At 38.0% G+C, this 25761-nt stretch overlaps 1 protein-coding gene across 1 annotated transcript; it reads right to left on the reverse strand.

Moving 5' to 3' along the window:
* Window positions 1–12506: 12506 nt before the first annotated feature.
* On the reverse strand, window positions 12507–16087 carry LOC125225230. The gene has a single exon (XM_048128839.1). It carries the CDS (start codon window positions 15909–15911, stop codon window positions 12507–12509), a length of 3405 nt encoding a protein of 1134 aa, XP_047984796.1. The 5' UTR covers window positions 15912–16087.
* Between the last annotated feature and the right edge of the window lie 9674 nt (window positions 16088–25761).

The raw sequence follows: 25761 nt of genomic DNA on the forward strand, positions 1-25761 counted from the left end.
TATGGATCTCAGTGCCCGTACGATTAGTGCGGTTATTTATATCGGATTGCTATCCCACACCGGCTGTCGGCACTCGGTACTACGTCAAAAACGGTGCACTCCAACTAATTGCATTTGCTATTGATGCAGGCCTATGTCGGACCTGTGAATACCTAGCTAGCGGGACTGTGCCTACGAAAATCGGGGCTAAAATGAAATCATTTTGAGCTGTGAAATATTTATATGGTATTTGAGACTATGTAGTGTCAAGATTGTTATTTCATCTACTGTCGGTCAAACGAACGAAAAGCCTACCTGTTTATTAGCTTATATGATCACAGAAAACTTAAATAAGTTTCTAGGGTATGGTGAAAATTTTAAAATGTATAATAATATCTCGTAATATCTGTAATCAATAGTATAAAAAATGCTATTTTAATAATTTAAGTTTGAATTTCAGCACTAAACGAACCTAAGATACCTACTAAACTTATAAAACTAACCTATAATATTTGTTCTTCTCCCGCCAACCCCGAATTCTTTTAACACTTAACTGAAGATTAACATTTCGATCAGCCTCGTCATGGTGCGGTGTATTTAATCGGGCGACCATGTCCTGGAATTAAAAATAAAAGCAAAATAAATGTAATAAATAAAATTACCTTCATATACAAACAAGTTATTTTTATATATAAATAAAATATGCCTCTGTAAGTGCTTAAATTAATCATCTAAAACACTAAATCATCTAAAACTTAAAATGAATGAATGATAAGAGTCTATTAGCTATTCCAGTTCCGACCTAACTACACGTTACAAACTTCTGCCGTATCCTGGTTCATGGCTGCAACTTCAGACACTATTCAATCTAATGTACCTACACTACCCGGGTTAATAGTAGGGATTGCAAACCAGACTAATTTTCAATCCGATTCAATAGGAAATCGGATCCGGCCGAAATTTTCCAGCTTTCCGCCGCGAGACGTAATGCGGCGGGATCCGATTTTCTATGTAACCAAATGACACATTTTCTCTAGTAGTTTGCATGTTAAAAAGATTTTGAACTTGCTTAGCAATAAAAAAAACTTGAAGAATAAGACTAACATTACAGCTTCAAAGTCACTGTAAAAAGTAATTTGTTATAATATATATGAATTGTTGCAAATGCAAATCTGCAACTTTAAATTCGTATCGTGCTTTGTTCTGTTCAACTCATATTTTCCATTCAAATCGCCACTTAAAACGCCAAACGTAATGTATTTACGTCTATTTTTCTATTTACCTGGATTCGGTAGCTTGTAATAAGTCCCAGATACGGCCCGATTACTGGATCCGACAAATGGGAATGCAATCCCTAGTTAATAGCTATTTCTAATAGTGAACCGTCTGTACCATTCCCATGTAGGCATAAAAGGTCTGTGGAGCACATCGTAATTTGTACCTGCCTCTGAAATTACTTAGTTAATGCTTATCCAGCGGCCTATAAAAACAAAGAAGCTGCCGCGACAAGGGGAGGGTCAGAAAATCCTATTGTATATTAATGTTAGTGACGCCATTCTCCCGCTAGTTTTGGCAAAGATGCAATTTCATTTGAATATTGTGCAAGTAGACTGTTATCCCGCGTTATTCTCGTAACTGAAAACAGTTTAAATACAAAGTGCTCATAAAAGTAGTGCTTGGTACCTAACGCCATTAGCTTGAATAGAGTTAATTGATATTAGCATAGTACGTACACAGAATCGTACTCATGTTTACTCGAAATATGGCGCGTCCTGCGCTTCGAAAGAGATATAAATGTTATCAGAACCTCGTTAATTAATTGGTTTGCGTAAGTAAGTTCAAGTTGATCCCCTGAAATTGATATTATGTGCACCGCTCTGAGTGCTAAATTTCCCTTGACCTTGAATTACTTTCAAGTGTTAAACTAACGAATAGCGTCTGAAGTATCAATTAGAATATATTATTAATTAGTTCTCTAACATCCAATAATTCTTCTATTATTTTAGTTTTAGGTATACTTCCGAACGAAAACTTATCCAAATTTTTACCACCAGCTACGGCAGAATGTAACAATTAAAAGGATATCTCGCGCCCTCGGTGTTCACGTTGAACACGGCGTGATGTCTCTCATTCCTCGTGTAAGTGCGCCGCTCGTCACTGCCTCACGAGTTATACCCGCCGTATTACACGCCATTCGACACGTTGCCACATCTCACGCGCTGAACTATGAAGAAAATGTTGATTGTTGGATGGGGCACAATAGTTATTTGTTTTACAAGGGGGCAAAGTTGTTGTTTAACCGCACGTGCCAATATTGATACCCGAGCAATCGAAAGATTCCAATATTGAACCGCGAGCGTAGCGAGTGGTTTAAAATGTGGATTTGTGGAATCTTGAGCGTTGCGAGGGTTTCAAGTTACGAAGGTTAAACAAACTTTGCCACCGAGTGAAACACAAAATTTTTCACCACACCAACACGAACAAAATACTGACTATAAAACATCAAACTAAATCACATCCATCTCTTCAATATTTCTATTCAATATTTATGATTCAAAATCATCATTTGTAGGTAAATTCTACCAGCCAGCTAAAGACATCAAGTAAAATTTGTATGAAATTACTTTGCACCCTTGTGGATAAAATGCAATTTTGCTATCTGTTTTCGAATAGCAAAGTAAGCCTTTATCAGTTGGTGTGCTGAAAAATTAATTAATTACTTATAATTTTAGAAGAGCAGATCCGCTACTGATTTTAGGTTAAACGCAAACTGGGATATTTTGTTCGTCTCGCTCTCTCTGATACATGTACAGTGAGCTGCAAAAGTGTATGGCGAATTTATCAATGAATTCATTCATAATTTCTCCATACAATTTCGCAGCTCAATGTACACTTGTATAGTCAAGTAGTGTCTGTGCGGAAGAAAAGAGTATGGGGCCCTACCCTATACATTTTGAGACTATTTTATTTACGAATAACTAAATAAAATGTCTATTTAACTTGTCACAATTTGAGTGGTTTTACTGCTCCGTAGCATTTCGTAGTGAATGCTACCAGTGGATGACTGGTACTACGCAGTGTTCGTAGCAGCCGGTTGTGTGTATTTTACACCAGTACTCGCTGCTATGCGCTACGACTTTAAAATTATCTTCAAGGGCGTGTTGCGATTGTAATATTTGCATTTTTGCAATAACAAGTTACAAATTTGATCCGGTTTTGCAAAGGAATCAGTGGCCTTTATGCCAACATAGCAATGAAAGTCAGCATTTGCCCGATACAACATACAAAGCACGCAAGTATATCGTTTTGAATTTTAGAACAAAGTACCAAATAAGTACCTTATCCATCCAAATTAAACCATTTCGCACCTCCTCCAAGATGATTGTACCCCAGTCTAATTGTTTCTTGCAGCGCGGCTATATTAAGCAGTGAGACGGCTTTAACTTTATGACTTCTTGAATGAGTCGTTAAGCTGTCGAATCAAATCCTCCCGAGCCTCAGAATTATTCAAATGGAATCGCGATAGGAGAACAGTAAATAATTTGACAACAGACTCTTGCTGCCAGTATTAAATTTCTGAACACTAATGAGACTGTTTTGGTCGACTTGCTTTAAGCTGAAAGGTGGATATTTATAAACCCAAGAATTGTGATACGTAAAAACGGTTTATAATTAAGACAGTCCTAAGGTTTTATTGATTTATTATATTTAAATATAGAAGTATCAGGAAATTGCTATCAGGATAGCATTACTTTACGTAATAGGCGTATCGATTTTATTCGCAAAATAAACATAATGAAATTAATACCAGTTACTGTAAATAATAAACAGCAAAACTACAACTTAAACACAACTTTAAACTACAGAGGGCCTACTGCGGACCACGATTGACGTTCCTGTCATCCTTACGTGACAATTGTAAACAAGCTTGACAAAAAGGCAAGTGAAAGTAGTTCGCGGTTTAAGAAAAACCTCGACAATAGTACTCTTTATTATAGTAAGCTACCAAATTGTTATTTTACCTATCCATTTGTTTTATTTGAATATACTCATACACTACCTATTTAATATGTTTTCAATATAATACGGGAATGTCCGTTATAAACAAAAGGCAAAAACACATGGCAATAACCGTATATCGAACACCAATTTCAGTCCAATTTTAAAAACGGCGATGCACTTAAAATTTCAGACAGGATTAATTGCATTTCGTCGAGGCGTCATCTCATAGAAAATATTGCGAATGGCAAATTGGATACAAGCTCACCAATTTTTTTATACATATTTTATTGTAGGTTTTATTTTGTCACCAGAAGGTTTGTTATTGCTTTATTTGTCTTTCAACCAACATAGTATTTTTAGTGCGTCGCACTCTCTGATAACTGAAGTCTTTCAATGATGACAGGATTGACGGGCAACCAATAATATGACATGCAATTACTAGATTAGATTCGATTTAGGACTACATTGTAAACGACTCTTTTGAACGGCCACTCGGCTACTTCCATTGGTGGTACTACTTTACACTTGAAAGAGGTCTTCCAAGCTTTAACTCGCAAAATTTTTCGTTGTAAATATTTACACGTCTTGTAATCATTGGCACGAGTCTCCATACTTCGTTACTTCGAAGTTACAACCAAAAAGATAACATTTTGAAACTTTTAGCGAGAGAATCTCGTAAACATAAACACCCGGTCCACGCTGGGAGATCATTCGTCACCCGCACAATCCGTCTGCGCGGGACGTGAGTTCCTACTTTCGCTAAAAATGCAAATACGCTTCGAACTGACACCACGCCCCCAGCCATCGGATCAGTTGCTGAGTTTGCGAAGAATCTCGATTTGAAGACCGTCGTTGGCTTAAATGATTGAAATACTGGAGAAATACTCAAATGTGAGTTGTGATAGAGAAAGAAGAAAGACTGGCGTATGTAGGCTTTATATTATACTCGTAATAATCATGGTTTTCAGTGTTATTCTTGTATATATGTAGGAACGCGTCATAGTTCAAAACTTCAAGTAAAATGAAAAACTTCTGCGATATCAATAAAATCTATGTCAAACTTACTGAGCTTAACTTTTTGAATTCTATTGAATTCCCTGTGTTTGTAGTGTACTACTTATAGCATGTAGGTCGCCGGGTTATCTGCTTTCGCCTCATCGTGTCTCGAGCCTTAGGGACCTTAGAGAAAAGGGCGGGAGACAGACAGCTAACAATTTTTCACTAAACGAAAATGAGCAAGACACACCCCTAGGACTCGTTGAGTTTGTTGCCGACGTACTCTGCCAGTATTTCATTATACTCCGTGATTTCGGAACGGGCTTTGTTTGAAGATTTTGAACGAACACAAACGGCGGTTACTTTTTGGGAAAATTAAGTATTCTTTTGCGGCCGATTTGATTATACCAAAGTAGATTGACAGAGAAAACCCCTGGATTACGCTCATTGCCTGTAATCCTCTTATGTTTTATCACAGGTATTTCTATTGAGATGGAAATGCTAACATCATACATAACTGAAATAGGTATTTAGATTACTTAATTATTTGACTATTTCATGAAATGATGTGAGGTTGGTACCGCTCCATAATATCAGATAATTTTGTATTTCCAAGAATTAAAGTGGAACTCCAACGACTGAAAGATGGCATAATTTCGCATAACTACTGGATTTTCGCTATTTATCCGAAAAACGTGTAGGAAAGGCGAAAATACTCGTAAATTTTCGTGATACCAATTATTAAGGGTCTTGACACCGAAATTGCGTTTACATTATAGTCTAAAAGCGTTAATATTCTAAGCTATTAACACATTAGGAGTGTACAACGAACACTATCGTAAATCAGAAGTGCAAACAGTGTATTAATTACAAATGCAAACAGCGAGTGTGGTCCGCCGCCGCCATCTCTATCCTGCTAATGATTTGCAGTGCGGCGGGTCTGTATGGCTCAGTATACATTACTTATCCGACAGAAGGAAATCATAGTACCGAAGTTAAGATGACTCAGTAAAATTTTTAGCGTAATTATTCGCCGTGCGTGCGGCTCTAAATATAAAACACAACACATAAGTACATACACTGATTTAAAATTTCAAGCTGCAGAATATTACCCGATGGCCACGCAAAAAGAGGGCTATGATTTTTTACATTTTGTTTTCCATAGTTCTACGGATCAATGGATGCATGCAAAAGTACGCGACAATTTCCGTTTTGTATTGTAACCATTGGGTACTCTGTAAGTGACATTTGGATAGCACTAGCAACATTTTTTAGATACTTTTGCAACGTTTTTAATAGATTTTAAGATTTTTAAGCACTAGTTTCCAAGATAAATGTAAGTATAAAATACAAAGTAATCTAGGTAAAAGCAAACTTATTTAAACTTTACAGAGTACAAACAATACGTAAAATTCAAAGCCGATTTTAATTTCATCACCGCAACTCAAGCACGAGGCTCAAAAGATACGATTTTGCATGAGTTCTGCAATAAAAAAGAGTACTCCGTCGTCAAAACAATATTGTAGGATTGTAGTTGCCTGTACAATGGGAGTCTGAGGCGAGACATGCGGGCGGGGACGCCAGTCGACGTAAAGTGAAATCGGTCCTTTCAAAACATTTTACTGTGCAAGCTTGGAAAATAAAACTGAGCACCATTGAGCTACCCAGCGTACACCGACTACGCCGCAATGTGTTTCCTTCCACTAAACGTTTTAAGTAGGTGTGTATAATGTGTTCAAAACCTGTTCAATGGTGAAAAATTTAATTGATACATTTGTATAATTCGAAATCAGCTGACGACTCTGACAAAACAGTAATAAATTTACTGCAACTTGCATGTTTATTACCGGCGGGAGCCGTAAATGTACAAGGTATGACGCGTATCGTTTAAGGAAATATTTGTTCTGATTAAATTCAGAGAACTTTATTTGCGTACTTTTTCTTCTAAGTATACTTCTTGTTTTAATTAAAACACGACATCGAATTGTTAATGTTATTATTATATCGACCCATATATACCTACTCTTCTAGTTATTACTTTCCTCGTGTTTAAATTAAAAGTACCTACCTACCTACTTAAGAGTATTTCAGCCGAGGCTGAAAGGCACGATTTCAGTCTCGAACTATTTCGTAATTACTTTCATAGAAATGGATGCAGGGATGACTATCTAACTTGACTCAATGATCCAAACTGAACTAGGCCTCCTAAAATAAACCTACCAAAATTGTAATACAATAATTTTTGTTATTCTACCCATATCCCTTGTTTCTAATTTGGCTTAACCTAGTCAGGTGTTCCAGATAGTATTACCTACTTATTAACTTCAAAGGGCTCACCTACAGCACGGCCTCAAGCGGCACTGCAAACGGCGTTTTCGACTGGCCTTGCTATAAAGCCGATGGTTTGCGGTCGTGCTTAGTGCAATGTTCGTAATTGACTAACATAATTGTTATAAACATGTTTGCACACGTAGGTAATATTCAAAATTAATTAATTGCGGGGAATATTGTGAAGTTGATATTTGGTGGTTTGGTGGTTGATAGAATTTCACCACCCCCTTTCTTCCCGTGGGTGTCGTAGAAGGCGACTGCGGGATATGGGTTAAATTGTGGCGTAGGCGAGAGGCTGGCAACCTGTCACTGCAATGTCACAGTCTCGTTTTCTTTCAACCCCTTATTTGCCAAGAGTGGCACTGAAGCTTTAGTAGTTTCATGTGCTCTGCCTACCCCTTTATGGGATACAGGCGTGATTGTATGTTGTTGTTGTATGTATGATATTTGGTCAGTAGGTATACGAATACAGCTAAAAGGCAGGTAAGTATAGATTTTTTTCATACAAACCTTATTCTTAAAGCACCTTTTGTAATTTTTCATTCAGTTTAATATACAAATAATTGATTAATCCAGTTATTTAATTATGATTACAATCGATCAACAGTCATGAGTCATGACAAAATAAAATCAACCAAAATTATGCAAAGGTTTTAAACAGAAAGTTACGTAGTAACACCCATTACGTACTTACCTATTAAAACAGTAAGATCGATTCTCGTGTATTCTCAAATCCCAAACATTTGATTGAATCGAGCCCACCTCACCCTAAGTGCGAGGGAACTATTTTTGTAACTCGTTGGGGACACAGAACGGCGCAGAATAAGAAAACGCGAATGTTTTCGAGGTTGGAGGAAATAAAATCATCTCTTAGCCTTTCCCGTGTGGGAACAATACGTTTTGCATTCGTTTTCTGGAATTCGGATTTTTGTATTGCCTACTACATGTTGGGTGTTGGTTCTCAGAACACTAATACTAGGTAGGTGCACTAGGAATAAATTAACTGAAACTGAATCTCTATTCAATAGTGTCTATGACGCTTCCGTAGTCCGTTGAAATTGTGATAGGTACTTAATCCATATATTGAATAGAAACCTAAAACCTCAAATCTGTAACAGTTTAATGGTTATATTCATAATATTTTTAAAATCAATACAGCAATACCAAAATTCGTTATGGTTATATTTTTCGTAGCTCAAAAGTACAAGAACACCCTTTCTTAATTTTCAAGGCAACATAACTTAATATTTTAACACAAGTCCGGGTCACGTTCTTAAAGCAATAAAAATGTAAAAAGTTAGTTTTGCAGGAAAAGTTCCAGCTTAGGAGGGTCGGGAACGCAGCGGGGCCCTACAAGGAATAGGCGTGTGCGGCATGCATAATAAAGCAGAAGATTAAAAACTACAAAACCTTGTCAATACCAGCGCTCTGCTGCCGACGGCTGAGGCCCGAGTGATTGAAGCGCTTTTGTGTACGTGAATACTTTTTATGTTTTTCTGTAAAAATAATTTTAGGTTTAATTGTTTGGAGATTAAAATGAGGGCGAAGATGTGTTTGATATGTTGATAGGTAAGCAGATGTTGTTTGTCTATCGACGAAAGGCTTTATGTAAAACTGTTACTTAGTTTACTTAGCTGGCTGGATGCACGATGACAGCATCACCTAGCGGTTACAACTACGGCGGACTTTGAAACGCCAAATGGCTTTCTGTCAATACGAAGAGTTAGTAAATAAAGAAATAATTTTAAGGAAATAGCGTAATGTTTAATTCGATCATATAAATTTATAGTGTCGATAGTAACATTTACCTCTTAAACTCCGTTTAAAAAATTAACAATCAATAAATTTCAGGTAAGTGCACACGGAGTTTCTCACGGTTGAGTTCGCGAAATGTAAATAAGAAGTAAACCGATTTTAGGTAATAACGCATTTCATATATATTGGAGACGATAATTTATGCCTCTAGTGTCGTTAATAATGCAGAATTTTTGTCTATTTTAAAAGTATGTTAGTTTACTTACTTTTTCCTCTTACAGCGATTATCTGTTTCATTTGTTGGTCTCGTTTCCAATTTTATGATTGTATGATTATTTGCTTGAGCATATTTATTAAATTTGTGATCACTGTTTTTCCCAGTGTTCGTACAGTTAGCGACGTAGGAATTATCGTGACGCATATTTATTTTTACTTTAAATTCACAGATACGTAAATTTCGCTGTAAAAAGTGACAGTTGGTCTGCCGAGGGTTCCTTTTTTGGCCACAATGCGTGCTGCGATCGATTCGTGGTTCTCCCACCAGTCCCACCACCTACGTCGCACCCAGCCAATATGTATAATTCTGTGGGTCTAGTGAAAAAGGGTATAACTCAAATTGACTCTGTGAAAAAGGTCACAAGTCCGAGATGGGACTTGTGCCCTTTTTCACCGAGTCAATTTGAGTTATACCCGTTTTCACTAGGCCCACAGAATTATGTTTTGCTTTAAGAATAATTTTAAGTTTGATTGTCCGGGACTCATAACATGTCTTTGATTTGTAGGTACGAGTATATAGTCAGTCTATCGACCTTTCTAGCTTTTCTGTAGGCTGTACAGCACGGCTGAACCAGACCCCGGATATATGTTATATTGTTGGTTTCATTTTCATATGTGTTGTTTTTCATAAATCCCGATCAAAACATATATAATAAACACATATTCCTAAAAGGGGTAGGTAGAACATATAAAACTGCTCAAGTTTTCGTGCTACTATGAACATACCAAAGTCCGAAAAATCCAATTCGAATCTGATCCAAGTAAAAAAAATGTAGTTTTTTTATTAAATAAATTAATAATATATTCGTTCCAAATCTTTGCTAGAAAACAATCAATCATCATAAATGAAATAGCAAATGTTTAAAACTAAATTTAAATTGTATAAGAATCAATGTTAAGAAGTTGAAGGATCAACGTTTTTCTATGCAAATCGCATATCTAATTACCCAATCCTAAACTAGAAGTGCAAACAGTCCCGAAAAGCAAGGTTACATTTGTCCCATTAATAAAGCAAGGATAACATACTCGTAATTTATAAGGGTTGGTTTCCGCTCGAGATGGAATCGCTCAGTGGCTTTATTATATCAAGTGCTAATATCAGTTGTTAAGAGGAAAGGGGACGGCCGCTTCTCTATACACAGGTCGTCTTTATTTTCCTTCCGGATATTGTCATCACATATACTGAGTTGTAAAGTTGGGATGACAATTTATCGTTATGAACGATCGATATGAACGTTTGAGTTTGTATAGCTTGGAAAAAATGCGTTGATATTAAGTACAATAATTTATCAGATTTTTAAACTGACTTCTTTGCGTAGAAGGAGGAGGTTCTGTACTCAGTATCGTGTCTATTTTTTTATGTACAATACTTATGTTCACTGATGACCGATTTTAATCATTATTTTAGTTTCGAATGAAGCTACCTCCAAGATAGTCCCATAATAATTTGTTCTGATGAAGAAGTCCCGAAGAGTTATGACGAAGACCTGAAGAGTTGAGGAAAGTCCTCCATTTTGAATGGCACGTGCTACTTCCTTTAGATTCCATTACATAGTTACATACAGGTCAACCTAGTGAAAGTTTGTTAAAACGTTTTATTTCCTACCCTTCCTTTACAATAAATATTTAACTATCAGTACCTATATTTTGATATTTGTTGTTGTATTAATATTAATGCTAGGTACTATAAAATTAATACTAAACTAGCCTTCTTCACAGGATTGTTTTTTGACATTTGCAATGTGACGAAAACGAATAAAATTTTGGTTTTAACATAGATATTGTGTGACGTAAAATTGAAAATCCTCTGATGACATCAGTAGCGAAATTATCGTTAATACATCATTTTATTGACACTTCCAATCACTAGTAATTGTCTTTGACCATATTTGACGTTTCGTTTGTTTACTATATTGGACAAGTAGGGCTGAACTAGGTTTAAGTATGATATCAAGCGCGAAGAGGAATTTCGTAATCTTTGTCAATTGAAATTACTCCACGTTCGGTTGTATTAGCCGTAGCCAGCCAGACAAGAAAATGTAAAAATTCAAAAGGGGCAACATCGCAGTGTCGTATCCATCCATACTAATATTATAAATGGGAAAGTGTGTGTGTCTGTGTGTTTGTCCGTCATTCACGGAAACTGTCTAACCCCCTACTTCTAGAAAGGGGGGCGGGGGAGTTGAATTTTTAATAATTACTTACTAACAGATTTTCATACAATATTGAAAATGACCGTAATTAATCTTGATCAAATCGAATCGATCGAACTTAGGGTTATAGCTGTGATAAATATGCATCTAACTGTATCAAAATATTTCCAGTAATATTTAAATTGAACGAGGAAATCAGGGCTACATTTGTATGAATAGGCGATTTCGTGCGGTCCGACCCATTCTTAAGGACGCCGGGACAGGAATCCCGAAGGAAAATAATTCCATATCGACATCCAATGGCATATTATCTTTTATCGCTGTCGTACCCCAATAGAAATTGTGTTATTCATAGCATTGAATGTTTTGTTCGAATGAAATAAGATTGGCTCAACGACTTTGGTGTCTATTTAAGGAATAATGCTGATGCTAATTTTAAATCATGATGGTTGTTACATTTGTCGTGACGTCGGTTCATCCTATGCAAGGCTGACGATCAGAGCAATACTCTTTATTACTCTAACCTCAACTATGCCTGAGTTCTAACAAGACATAACGACAAGATATTTCTGAACATATACAATAAAGTAGTAAAGACTGAGAGATGAAGTGATTCCCATAAGTATATTTTTTTCTAGATTCTAAATCATAAATATTCTTCCTAGTTTCTATTCTGATTGTTTGGCGGAGATTCTTTCTCCGCCGCGGGCCTCCACAACTCCCCTTATAGCCCGACCCTGTCCACTCACAACCATTTGGCATATTCTTGGCTGTTTCTATTCTGATCTTTCATTCTTACGTTATCCCTTCATCTCTCTAATCCACTGATGATTAACTACGTTTCTAACACGCACCGATTTAACCTCGCGTCTTCCTTTTCTCCTTCAACTTACTTCTTCCTAATTTCCCGCCACACGAACCTTGTTCGTCCGGTCGCAACGTGTCTCCTTTCCCCCTACTGCTAATTTGTTGAGGATCGCGTTCGTCGCGACACTCCCAAACGGCCAGGAGTTCCTATAGCAGTGCTATCAGCTGGCTCGTCCATTGGGCAATCTTTTCTCTTGCCCGGACAGCAGCTGCTCGTCTGCTTCTTTCTTCATTGCCATATGACACAGTTTCCACTGTCTCTGTAGTCTCATTACCTTCAGTCACTGTTTTGTCACCCTCGCCAGTACCATTTTCTTGCACTCTCTCTACCGGAGTGAGTATGTCCTCTAAACCCACAGTCTCTTGTGTGCTATCATTATCTTCTGCAATGTCAGATCGCATTGGTCCTGTAGCTTCCTTTTCAAGATGTGTGCTTTCTATTTCCTGTACCCCTGTAGTTCTATCCTCCGAAGATTCTTCTACATTCTGTACATCTGGATTTTCTTGATTTCTCACTCCTGTTTCAGAATAATCAAGCCTAGCCTCTTCGACCTCTAGCGGATACAAATGACCTATTGATCTTATAAATTCCTTTCCTTCCACATCAACCTTTGCAACCCTACACTCTCCATCGGCTCCTCGTTCTAAGCTGATGATTTTGCCCACTTTCCAGTTCTCTCTATTTTTTGATTCTCCTTTAATCTGGACTATATCACCAATCTGAGGGTTTTGATTAGATCTAACCCGAGGTTCCTTGTGTGAATGTTGATATCTTTCACGAAGACTGCAAAGGTATTGTCCTAGGAACATTCTCTTAAATTCTTCTAAGATCATTTTGCCCTTTTTCCATCCTTCTATTAGATTTTCTTTCGTGACTGACCCCCCTGGATACGGATTTTGTATGGAAGGCTCGATCGCTATACATTTCCCGTAGGTTAAGAAATCAGCCGGTCTTAATATATATTCTATGTCAGAACCAACGCATGTAAGTGGACGTGAGTTCGCCACAGCTTCGATTTCCTTGACTACTGTACTCAACTGTGTGTCGTTTAGAACTCCTTTTCCTAGGGTTTTCTTCATGCGATTCTTTACAACGCCGATCAGTCGTTCATAAAAACCTCCATGCCATGGACTGAGCTGAGGGATAAATTTCCACCTTATTTTATTGTCCATGAAGTATACATTTGATAATAGTTGTGCAGTTAATTTAAACTGTAACGCATTGTCTGAGACTGTGAGTTCTGGTCTTCCCCGTGTAGATATGAATCTTTTCATTGCAAGTAAACATTCCTCTGCAGTCAAATCCTTAACTACTTCCATGTGAATTGCTCGTACTGCTAGGCAAGTATACAGGCAGATCCATCTTTTATTCATCTGTCCATTTTCCTTTACAAAGATTGGCCCGAAATAGTCAATTCCTGTGTATGTGAAAGGAGCACTGTAGTTAGCTCGTTCTGCTGGCAGAGCTGGTGTGGGAGGGAGTTTGTAGGGACCACCGCCATGTTTAATACACTGCTGACATTTCCTTATTATTCTTTGAACCTTTGCCTTTCCCTGAGGAATCCAATACTTCTGTCGGATAATGCTCAGTGTATGTGGGGCTCCCACATGGTAGTAGTTTTGATGAGTCTCCAGAATCAGGTTGTCAGTAAATTCAGAGTTCTTAGGTATTAGTATCGGATATTTGGTGTCATATGAACACATTGTGTTCATCATTCGACCTTTACATCTTAATAATCCGTCCATGTCCACAAATAGTCCTAAATTTCTGGACAGACTTGTTTTCTTACCCGCTACCTCTTGAGGGAAGTGTAATTTCTGTAAACTCTTTATGTCTTTGCAGTTTCCATCAACTCCGGTGGCAGAAACCGGCATATGGTCCTTGTCTTCCATATTATCTATATCTATGATCATTCTTTCTATATTTTCCTGTTCTATGGTTCCTCCGATGGATTCTCCTTCATGAGTTGACATATCTACCTCCATGGTATCTCTTGTCGAGTCGGTTCCTGCTAAAAGAACTGACTGGCCATGTTCTTCCAATTTTGGCCAGGCCTCCTCACTCAGCAAAAGAAATTGAGGTCCATTGAACCATAATTCCTTCTTCACATGCCAAAGTTCCGGTCGTGTTGCTAGATCTGCAGGGTTCAAATCTGTACTGACATATCTAGGTTCAATATCTTTTTCCTGTTTGATTTCGTTTATTCTTCTACTAACGAATGGAGGCAATAACTTTTCTGATTTCATCCAGTATAAAATTATTTCACTGTCTGACCAAAGACATAGACGTGTCAGTTCTGTTTTAAGTGTTGTCTTGACATAAGTCAAGAGTCGCTTCCCAATGACGAATCCGAGTAATTCTAGTTTCGGTATTTTTAGGTCTTCTGTGTGGTTTATCGGGGTGATCCGGGATTTAGCCATTATGAGCATTACTTTAGTGCTCTTTTCTTTTTTATTCACAATCCTGAGGTATACTACGGCTGAGTAGGCTCTTTTAGATGCGTCAGTGAAGCAATGAAGTTTACATTCTGTGTCTCTATTTGGTGACAGCCCAACATGTCTAGGAATTTCTATTTCAGCAGCAGTCTTCAGAGCATTCACTGCCTTCTGCCATTCTTCTTCCAAGTCCTCTGGTAATTGAGTGTCCCATTTCTCTTTCCTTTTCCATAGTTCCTGAAGAAGGAGTTTGGCAGGTAAAACTAAAGGTGCTGCAAATCCACACGGATCATATAATGAGGCTAGAGTTCTCAATATTCCTCTTTTTGTCATGGCTATCTTGTCCTGATTTCTTTCCACTAGAGTTTCACCTAGCCTCAGTTTTAGTATATCCTTGTTCATGTGCCAGGTAAGACCTAATACCTTTGTTGATTCGGTATCCTTGGACCGAAACTGTTTTGGGATACTCTTCAGTAATACGTTGTTGTTGGATGTCCATTCTCTTATATTCATTGATAGCTCGGTGAATGTAGTCCTCGTTTGGTTCACCAGACGACGAGCTTCCTCTATCGTGTCTGTGCCCGTGACTAGGTTGTCGACATAGGTTCTATCTGCTATCTCTGAGATAAGATTTTGGTCACCTTTTGACATATGATGTCGAATTGTAGCAGTTAACAAAAACGGACTGGATATGATCCCAAACGGGACACGACAAAAGCGCATGTGGAGAAGGTTATTCTCATTTACTCCTGCTTTGGGGTTCTTCAACCATAAGAACCTGGTTACATCCCTGTCCTCCTGTTGCAGTCCAACCTGAAGGAAAGCCTTTTCCACATCCGCTGTGATTCCAATCTTATTGACTCTGAATCTCAAAAGGAGAGCCGTCAGGTCCTCAAGCATCGAAGGTCCTCTGTACATACACTCATTGAGGCTTTTACTATTCTTAAGTTTAGCAGAACCATCATACACCACCCGTCCCTTCTTTCCTTTCTGAAGAATAATATGATGAGCGAGATAGTGAACAGGGTGTGTCCTGGAGTCGACTTCCGAAGGATCTATAACTTCTATAACTCCTGAAGCTAGTTGATCTCTCAGAATGCTATCATACTCTTCCATTGCATGCGGTTCTAATCTTTGTATTAAACTTGATAGTCGCCCATAAGCAAGACCATAATTGGTAGGTAAATCCGGTGGGTATGTTATCCAGGGCCATTTCACCTGATATCTCTTGTCCTCATATTTAACTGTATTGTTAAAGTGTTTGATGGCCTCTTCTTCTCTAGTTATCTTGGGAGAGTCAACGATCCCAATACTTTCTAAAGCCCATAGAAACTTGATGGTTCCCGGAAGGGTAAGTCTGGTGTAACGAGATAGGGTGTTACTGATTCTTGACATTGGCAGTACATGATGACAGATAGTGTATTCGTTTTCTCTTCTTGCCGGACCTTGCCAGCAATCATCCAGCCGAAATCTGAGTTAATTAAATATAGGTGATCCTTCAGCAAGAACATTTCCTTCCTGAGAAATGAGTAACAATAGTCGCCACCTATCAGTATTTGTGGTTCTTCACTAGCAGACCCATCATCAGCTATAACATCAACAGCATCAATCCCATCCATACTCATAGGGGGACCAAGATAATTGGTTATATGACGTACAATATTAACTCGAATATCTCTTGTGATTCTTCTCCTCGTTCTGATTCGGATGTCCGCTGATGGGCTGGAAATGTTGACTGGATCCTCAGCCCCAAAAACAAATACCACTAGTTGATCTTCTTGATCTGTCACTAAGTCTAGTTCCTTTGCAAGCTTCCTGGTAATATAACTGCGACCACTGCCATTGTCAAGCATCAATCTTCGTGTTTTAATTCTGTTTGAGTTCTTCTGCCCCACCTCCACTATGGCCGTCTGTTTTCTTCGGACATAGTGCTTGATTGTGTGTTCCTTGGCAGAAATAACAGGGCTTCCTTTTGGTACACGTTGTTGTCCTGTGCCCTTCCTTAAAACAAATGTAGCACCTTTTCCCTAATTTCTTTTTTCTCTCATTAATGTCCTTAACCACCGTGCAGGATGCATTGTAATGGGGCCCTTCGCAGAAAATACAGGCCATCTTTGGTTTCTTATTTTTGGGCTCCCTATTCTCTGGTAGTTTTCTTTGAAACCCTTTCTTATGCGAAATCAGATGTGGTTTTCCTTTTTTCGGAGAACTCTTGTGTGTTCACGTGTAACGCTCCTGTAGAAATTTTACTGACACTACCGGGGACAGGGTTCTCTTTGGCACTTTCCATAGCAGTAATAATTTTCTGTAAGCCACTACGAATATTTCCCGTGCTGTCTGCCAGAGTCAGCAAATGTAACTCATATATTACCTTCTCTGGAAATTTGGATAATATCGTAGAACGAAGATGATTGCCATCTATCGATTCTCCCAGGCTTTGCAGGGTCCTCAAATGCCTTTCGATTATGTTATAATTGGCTCTACATTCAGTGGCATTGTCACCTGCCCTTTCTAGATTGTTGATGGCATCATAATGAGCATCAACAACCTTCTGTTGGTTCCCAAATCTCTCCTTTAGTATCTGTAGCGCAACCTTATAATTTAGCTCTGTAATACCGAGGCCTTCTACTGCTTGGAGAGCCTCTCCTTCCAGGCATCCTACTAAATAAGCCATTTTCTCTCGAGTCTGGCAAGAGCTTGTAGTGTACATTGCTCTTAAACCTATCCCAAAACTCTGCCCACCGCAGCGTTTGTCCTTTGAACATTGGTAGAGAGAGCTTCGGTAGCTTAGCTGTACTGGGTGCGACTGAAGGACCTTTTATTAAGGCTTTCATTTCCGTTTTCCAATCTTCTGCTAGAAACTGTGTTTTGGTATATGTCTTTAAAGTCTCTAATGAGACTTGACTACCCTTTTCCATGTAAAAATGTATCTCCTTCGTCAATTTCGCGTTACATTCTTCCACAAGTTGGATTTGCTTGGTTAGCTCGTCTTCGGTCACTGTTCCTCCCGTATTCTGTTCCATGAGACTGACCAAACGATCATGGATGAGCTCCAATCTTAGCCGTATGGCGTCGTCCATTTTGAAATACTGAAAGTAAATAATTTCTTTCAATCCTACACCTATTTTCTCCCAAATTAGTTTAGTTTTCGTTAGACTATTGTCTCATTGAACTAATAAACATCACTTAAACATGTTGCAAGTGTTTCTCTTGCATACAGGTTAAGATACTTAAGATGGAAACCATGTGCTCATGTGGCTTGTAAGTACCTGGATTCTAATAAGAAACTTATCAGTTAAAAACTTACGTTTATATTCTTGCTCCCTTGGGATCAACCCGGCGTTTCACACTGGTTTATTTACTATGATAAGTTGATAACCTAACAACACTATAACCACTTTCGTTAACACAACCACGATGCTTTCTTACAAGAACTGCAATTCGCCATCTTAGTAAAATAAGTTTTTTCTTCCTATGCACTTTTCGCAAGATTGCATTTAGTGAAATCCTAACATTCCTAACTTCAGACTAAATATTTACATACAAAACAAATAGATCCGAACTTATTCACAGATTAAAGGGCGCCAAAGCTGGCACGTACGTTTCCGTTTACAATTCTATATTGTGTTGATTTATCGACCTTAATAATCAACAAGAAACGTCTTAACTTCTACGTTGGCCAATAGCATCCACTTTTCCGTAACTAAAATTAATTTAGCGTAACGAGAACAAACTTGCGCAGTGTTGCCAGCCTGATTGTCACAGGCGTTTTTCCGTCTATAACTCATATCAATTTCTTAAACCTATTTCACACTCTCCAACACCTGTGACGTAAATACATTCTTGCTCATACATTTTATATTTGTAAAATTTAAATATACAAGTTTATCTAGTTAATACGTGAAATAAATGCACAATCGTAATAAAATACATTTCTTTTCTTACACTTTATTCGTGAGCCCGAGCTAGGATTCCTAGCATAGGTTTCCTTTGAACAAAGAGATAGAGAAAGAAAAAAAATTTGATCCTGCGAGACCAGACTAGGGTTCCCAGTCTATGTACTCATTTATTCTTATATTTCTAATAATATTCGACTTACATTTAACATCCTACTTCCTGAGTTTCTAGCTCTCCAGCGTATTATGATTTTATGAGTTTCTAGGTCTCCACCGTTCTATGAGTTTCTGGGTCTCCACCGTCCTATGAGTTTCTGGGTCTCCACCGTCCTATGAGTTTCTTGGTCTCCACCGTCCTGTGAGTTTCTTGGTCTCCACCGTTCTATGAGTTTCTAGGTCTCCACCGTTCTATTCCGTTGTACCTCGGAGTCTCCCGAGCCAAACGAAAAGGACATAAGATTCTAAATCATGATGGTTGTTACATTCTTTACTTTAAGAACTGCATATTATGATGACATCAATGACATGGAGCTGATCAGATAATGAAGACAGGAGATGGCCGAAGTAACTCTGTGATAAAATAATGTAACCTAATTCATTACTAATGTTTGGGGTTTTAACATTGTACCGATGAGCAGTAGTTATAAAAGTACAGTCAGTGACAACAGCGTGTACCAGAAACTATTTTTTTTAAATATTATTTACTCTCTGTATCGCTGATCACATGAATTTTAATGCCAGCAAAGCCAAAAAATGGAGCACAAAAATAGTCTCACCAGTTTGGAATCCATTACAGTAAGTGCAGCGTTCGAGTATCAGCTCCTGTTGTCGCGGTTCCAGACAATACGGATATAATTTGACGAAGTTTGACGGAACGGCTCTACCACAGAATATATAATAGTTGGGTATAGAAGTTGATTTGTTGATATATTATGTTCAGTATAGTAACTGTTAATTTAAGAGTATTATTAAAGTAGGAACATACAGTAAAATTGGTCTTCAAAGTGATTTAACTTAAAATCTGTCAAATGATAATTTCAGTTTTATTCCCAAGTGCTTCAGTTCGACAAGAAAAGTTTTCTCAACTTTATTTTTGTCAAATTTATTACGGGACAAAAATATTTTGTCAGCTATTTTTTTGTCAAAAAATGTTTCTACAAATTACACCATGCAAAACCACGTTTGACAATAAATATTACAAGGCATAAATGTAATGTAATAATTTTATTAGTACTGTAACAGAAAACTCGTGTGTGACAGAGTCAGTTTAGGTGCGACGACGAGCGAAGCGAGGAGGAGCGTGTTAGGTTGACAGTGAGCAAAACGGAAATGACTTTTTAAAGTAATTAAAAATTAATGGTATTGAAACCATCAGGTTCCGTTTAATAAAATGTATCCGAACATGTAAGTGAAAATGTCATCCTTGACATTTTCAGCAGGAGGAAAAAAAGTACGACATACACATCATTTCACGCAAATCTTGGACACAAAGTATAAAATCAACAAACAAATTTCTAGTGCACCATTTAATTACATTATTGGGAAATGGAAATTTTGCCTAATTTACCTTTGACTAAATAATATTTGGTGAAATGAAATTTGACCAAGTAAATATTTTGGGAAACAAATACTTGCCAAAAAAAGTTTTGCTAAATGTCAATTTGCGATAAGTTGTTTTGCCAAACGTTTATTTGGGAAATGATAATTTGGGAATAATAGTTTAGGATGTGAAACTTTGGGAAACGTTTTTTGGCGAATCGTCAGTAAACCTTCAAAGTGACTACTTGTGCGTACCGCCGTGTTCATTTAGACTAAATAGCTAATACATACTCATAGGTATCGTTTGCTAGTATGCTGGAATTTGGAAGTTGATGTCGCATATAGCAGAAAATATATGTAGACTCTGGCGCACCCACCTTGTCGGTAGAAAAGGCATGAAATTAGAGTCTTTTCAACCCTTGACGTGCCAGGGTATAAATGTAAAAAGTAATTTGCTTAAATAAAATAGAGTGGAGTGTAAAAAGGTAATCTAGTTACTTAAATAAAATAGGAAACCGTGTTAGCACTAATAGCCATATGTGCACTACCAAATGTTTCCGGAGCATTTAGAAACAGAGATAATATTATACGAACTTTGAAATAAACGTATCAATGTCCAGTGGTTCCAATTGTGATCGAAGTTAGAAACCGTCTCGCATCGCTCGCCTACTACTTTTATCACAATAAATTATTCCTAAAGCGTAACTTGATTAGGTCGTTAAAAGCATTATGTTGTCCCGCGGTTGAAATAGAGCCTTTATTTACGTGAAAGCAATATTATTATACTTCAGTTTTGAGGCGGGCACGCCTCAGGTGTTGGCCCGCATCTGAATATTGAAACGAGTGTGATCAGAATCGAGATGCAGTTTTATTGTCACTCCGCCCGAGTGAAGCTATGAAATTTTATTGGTTTTCTTGAAAATTTCAAGGGAATTTGCTAACGTTACCTTACATGTAAATGTTAATGTAACATGGAATTGTTGCAGTGAATGCAGTGCAACTGATATGAAATTGAACACGCTCGTAGGTGTTGTACGAATTGTTATGTGTAGTTGAATTTTACAAATTTATTGATTTGTATCATGAATATCATGATGTGATGTTTTGTATCTGTATCTATACTTTAAATATATACATTGTATGAGCTCTAAAATTATCCTATTCAGCCTAATTTACGTATGTATTTTCTGTTTTGAATTTGTAAATAGATTCCCTTTGTTCATTATTATTTACCGTTACACAAAAACAAGGCCAGTCTTTGGAAATAGACTTTATCATGTATTGTGAAAACATCTACAATGTGGTGACACTAAAAGTATCTCCCATTTGCGAAGTACCAGGTGGGTTCTGCTATCGTGTGTAATCAATAAGCGTCGGTTTGAAAATTGTTTTTGATGAGACCAATATTAAAATTTTGCTTACCAGTATCATACTAGCTCATATTGTACTGTGATACTTTTAAGCGTTTACTTTAAAGAGGTTTTAATTATTTGACAGCTCATGGGAATTTAAAAGCTCCGAGAGTAACAAATTTAATACGTCGATTACCCATCAGCCAGTGCATTTGACATCATGAAAAACTGGACACAATTAACTTTCATCTTTTATTAAGCAAATTAAGAGCTTCACCTCTGAATGTGGGATAGGTTGGAAACTCGTAAATAATTATTATGTTGACGTTTTAAAGGTCTTATTAGAAGTTCAAAGAAAACCCCGTCTCCGTGAGTGCGTGACCTATATATTGATATAAAATCTAAACTTGTGAAAAATCCGTGGTGAAAAACTTTCTATCTGCATATAATGGTTTACTAGATATACGGACGGAATGCCACTGCCACGGCCACTGTGTAGACGGACGCACATGCCACGTGGAAGCTCAAGAACACGGAAGTACTTGATGGCTCTCTCAAGTTGTAATAATGTTTAAGTAACTAATCTGACGAGAAAAATCATTTGTTATTTTATTCAATATATAGTACATTACGCCTTGAAAGCAGGAAAAACTACCTTATTGCCTCACTTAACGAACCTGTTCAACTCCATCTTGCGCTCTAGTAAATTGCCCCAAGATTTTTGTCTCTCTAATATAATTCTTCTCCACAAAAAAGGCGACAAGACAGAAATTGGAAATTAAAGGCCAATCAGCTTATTATCCCACGTTAAAGTCGTAGAAAATAGAATAGCCCCTCTTGACAAACACCAGCCCCCCGAGTAAGCCGGCTTCCATCCAAGCTTCTCCACTACAGACCACCTTCACAGTATCAACCAAATAATGGAAAAATCCAACGAGTTTAAAATACCACTATACCTAGCGTTCGTAGATTACAGCAAAGCGTTTGACAGTGTCAAACATTCTGCTGTAAATGTGTGTGTGTGTAATTGTGTATCCACAATGCGTGAGCAAAATATAGAAAATGCTTATATTGAACTCGTAGGAAACATCTATCAGCAAAGCACCGCAAGCATTAAACTGCACGATCCTGGCCCTAAATTTCGCATAGAAAAGGGAGTCGAGCAAGGCGACCCGCTGTCGCCGAAATTATTCACCTCAAGCCTACAGCATATTTTCCAAAAGTTGGCGACTAAGTGGGAAACAATGGGCATTGATATCGGCAAAAAGAAGTTACCTAACCTGCGTTTTGCCGACGACATCGTTTTGTTCTCCCACACTGCAGTGCACCCCATCTACAACAAATGCTACAAGACCTTAGCACGGCAAGTCTTGAAGTCGGACTCACAATGAACATGGCCAAAACCAAGTTGATGACCAACAGGGGGAAAGATACGGTCACAATTGATGGGCAGGATATCCAATATGTCGACGATACATCTATTTGGGACAGAACGCATCGAGAACGCCTGGAAGAGCTTCTGGTTCATGAAGACGCTAATGAAGGGCAACCTTCCACTGACACTAAAGCGCAAACTCGTCGACATGTGTATCCTGCCATACGGCGCCAAAACTTGGTCATTGACGGAAGCCCAAAAGTCCCGACTCAAGATTTGCCAGCGAGCAATGGAGCGCAGCATACTCGGAGTCCGCAGAACCGATCGGATTAAGAACACCGAACTGAGCTCCAAAACTGGTATTGTAGATGTGGGTGTTAAGTCTGCAAGGCTCAAGTGGGATTGGGCAGGACATGTCTGCCGAATGCATCCAGATCGGTGGGCCAAATTGGCTACCGACTGGACACCACTGATTAGCCGGGACAGAGGTAGGCCAAAGAAAAGATGGCGGGATGACCTCGACGCATTTTGCAGCGACTGGCTGGAGCAGGCGGCAAATCGTGATGGGTGGCGGAAGAAAGGGGAGGCCTTTGCCCAGCAGTGGGACACAATTATAGGCTAGTAAAAAAAAAGTACATTACGATAAAAGTGCGTAAAAAAAGAATCAACATGAGTTACGAATTTCCTTTTCGCACGTGTATCGTACGACGTTTTTCAGTACAGATGAGCCTCCGAAGTTTCGTCCTGGCATATAATGAACCACTTCTCGTACTAGTGCGTAAAAAAAACACCATCTGTACTGAAAAAGTATTTGCACGGACCGTTTATATGTTACCTTCTTTAACAAACAACCATCGTTATTACTCCACATATATATACGCTTTTCAATTAGAAACCCTCTTAAAACTTTTACAAGCTGCAGAGCATACCGCGAGTTAATATTTGATAATACTCAGGCGCTTCAACTCGCGACGGAGGAAATGAGCTCCTGTATCTTAGGATTCACACGCCAATGAGCCACGGTGCAGATTGTTAGGCAATGTGCCGTTAATGTAGCTAATGTTGTATGAAAGGGGCCTTTATCTGAATCCTTCGTGTGACCTGCTCGTAAATTGACATTAACAGTTGACGCGGGAAGGCTTTCGGTCATGTTAACATGTTAGCTAGGTACCTATTTTGTTATCATTTATAAGGTACAGCGGGGCAAATCCCGACTGGGGGGCAATTGTAACTAATACATTGTCTGTGAGTTGCCACGCTGCGCTACATATTTCTGCCACAACAGCTAGATATTTGTATATTTCAGCTACGGCATATGTTGTGGTACATGTGAAAAGGTTCATAAGTTTGTGACAACAGCATTGTGTCACAAGTTTGCGACATTATTATTAAAAAGCTCCAAGTTTTCATTACCTTTTAATCTAAAAAAAAAAAAAAAAAAGTTTTTTAATAAGCTCAAACATACGAAGTAAAATTATTTCGCAGTTATGAAGGATACATCTCAGAAAACTGTAAATGCGTAGCCTGTTAAATTATGTAGGTAAGTACATGTAGATAAATCTAATGCCGAAACTTTAGTCAGGTACATGAACAATTTAATGTAGTTAGATTGGGTAAGTATAGGGCTATCCTCGCTCGCGGCTACACCCGATATTGTTTCTAACAAAACGGACAGTAATTGCCAGAGTCCATGTACATACAATCTTTTCCGTGTAAGCGGCAGGTACGAAACTTGCCTCTGATTGGGGTTGATTAACCCTTCTTGGAACATGGATTAAATATACCAATAAACCCGAGGTGCCTTTTAAGGGTTCAGTAGTAGGAACCCTTAAAGTTTTGCCACACCCATTCGTCGTATTACTTAGTATTGAAAGGCTGATTTTGCAATATTCGCTTTGAAACCTGATGTAATTTTACGCTCTGAGCAAGATCCATTGCTTATTTGTAAGTTTTATAACATAGTTATTAATGCAAGACAAGCACTCGTAGTCATCGTCACTTTGTCGTCGTCTTAGTAAATATTATATATTATAAATATTATAGGACATTCTTACACAGATTGACTGAGGCCCACGGTAAGCTCAAGAAGGCTTGTGTTGTGGGTACTCAGACAACGATATATATAATATATAAATACTTATATACGTAGAAAATATCCATGACTCAAGAACAAAATCTGTGCTCATCACACAAATAAATGCCCTTACCGGGATTCGAACCCGGGACCGCGGCGTAGCAGGCAGGGTCACTACCGACTGCGCAGTCGAAGTTAGTGTACATGTATCACGAAAAACTTCCCTGGTTATCTCTTTAGATTTTATTGATTGATCTCAGTCTTATATATAAATATCTTAATTAAAGAGTGTTTCAAAGTGCAGTTTGAATAATTGCACGGGCGGTGCATTATTTATGATGTAATGTTTGGGCGGCGGCGGCAATACATCAATCAGCTGTTGTCGACGTGACGCTCGCAATCAAATAAAATTTAACTCAAAAGCTCACGGACTGCCCGGACTGAGTGTTGCTGGATTTGAATTCACATGGTAGTCACCATTTGTGAGTTTTGAAATGGTAAGAATTTAATATTGGCGGTATTACGTTTGTTTTACGTGCAAAGATATGATAAAATCGGTTTGTCCTACTTAGTCGTTAATATATGTCAAAGTCAAATCTTTGCATTAATATTCTTGGAAACATTTTCCTATAAGTAATCAAATAGCAAAAAATCGCAACATGCACAAAAATCTGGCTTGATGATAATAAAACAATGACGTGTTTTGTCCTTTAATACCAGCGGGTAAAAA

The sequence above is a fragment of the Leguminivora glycinivorella genome, chromosome 4 (assembly GCF_023078275.1).
Source record: "Leguminivora glycinivorella isolate SPB_JAAS2020 chromosome 4, LegGlyc_1.1, whole genome shotgun sequence".
NCBI classification, from domain to species: domain Eukaryota; kingdom Metazoa; phylum Arthropoda; class Insecta; order Lepidoptera; family Tortricidae; genus Leguminivora; species Leguminivora glycinivorella.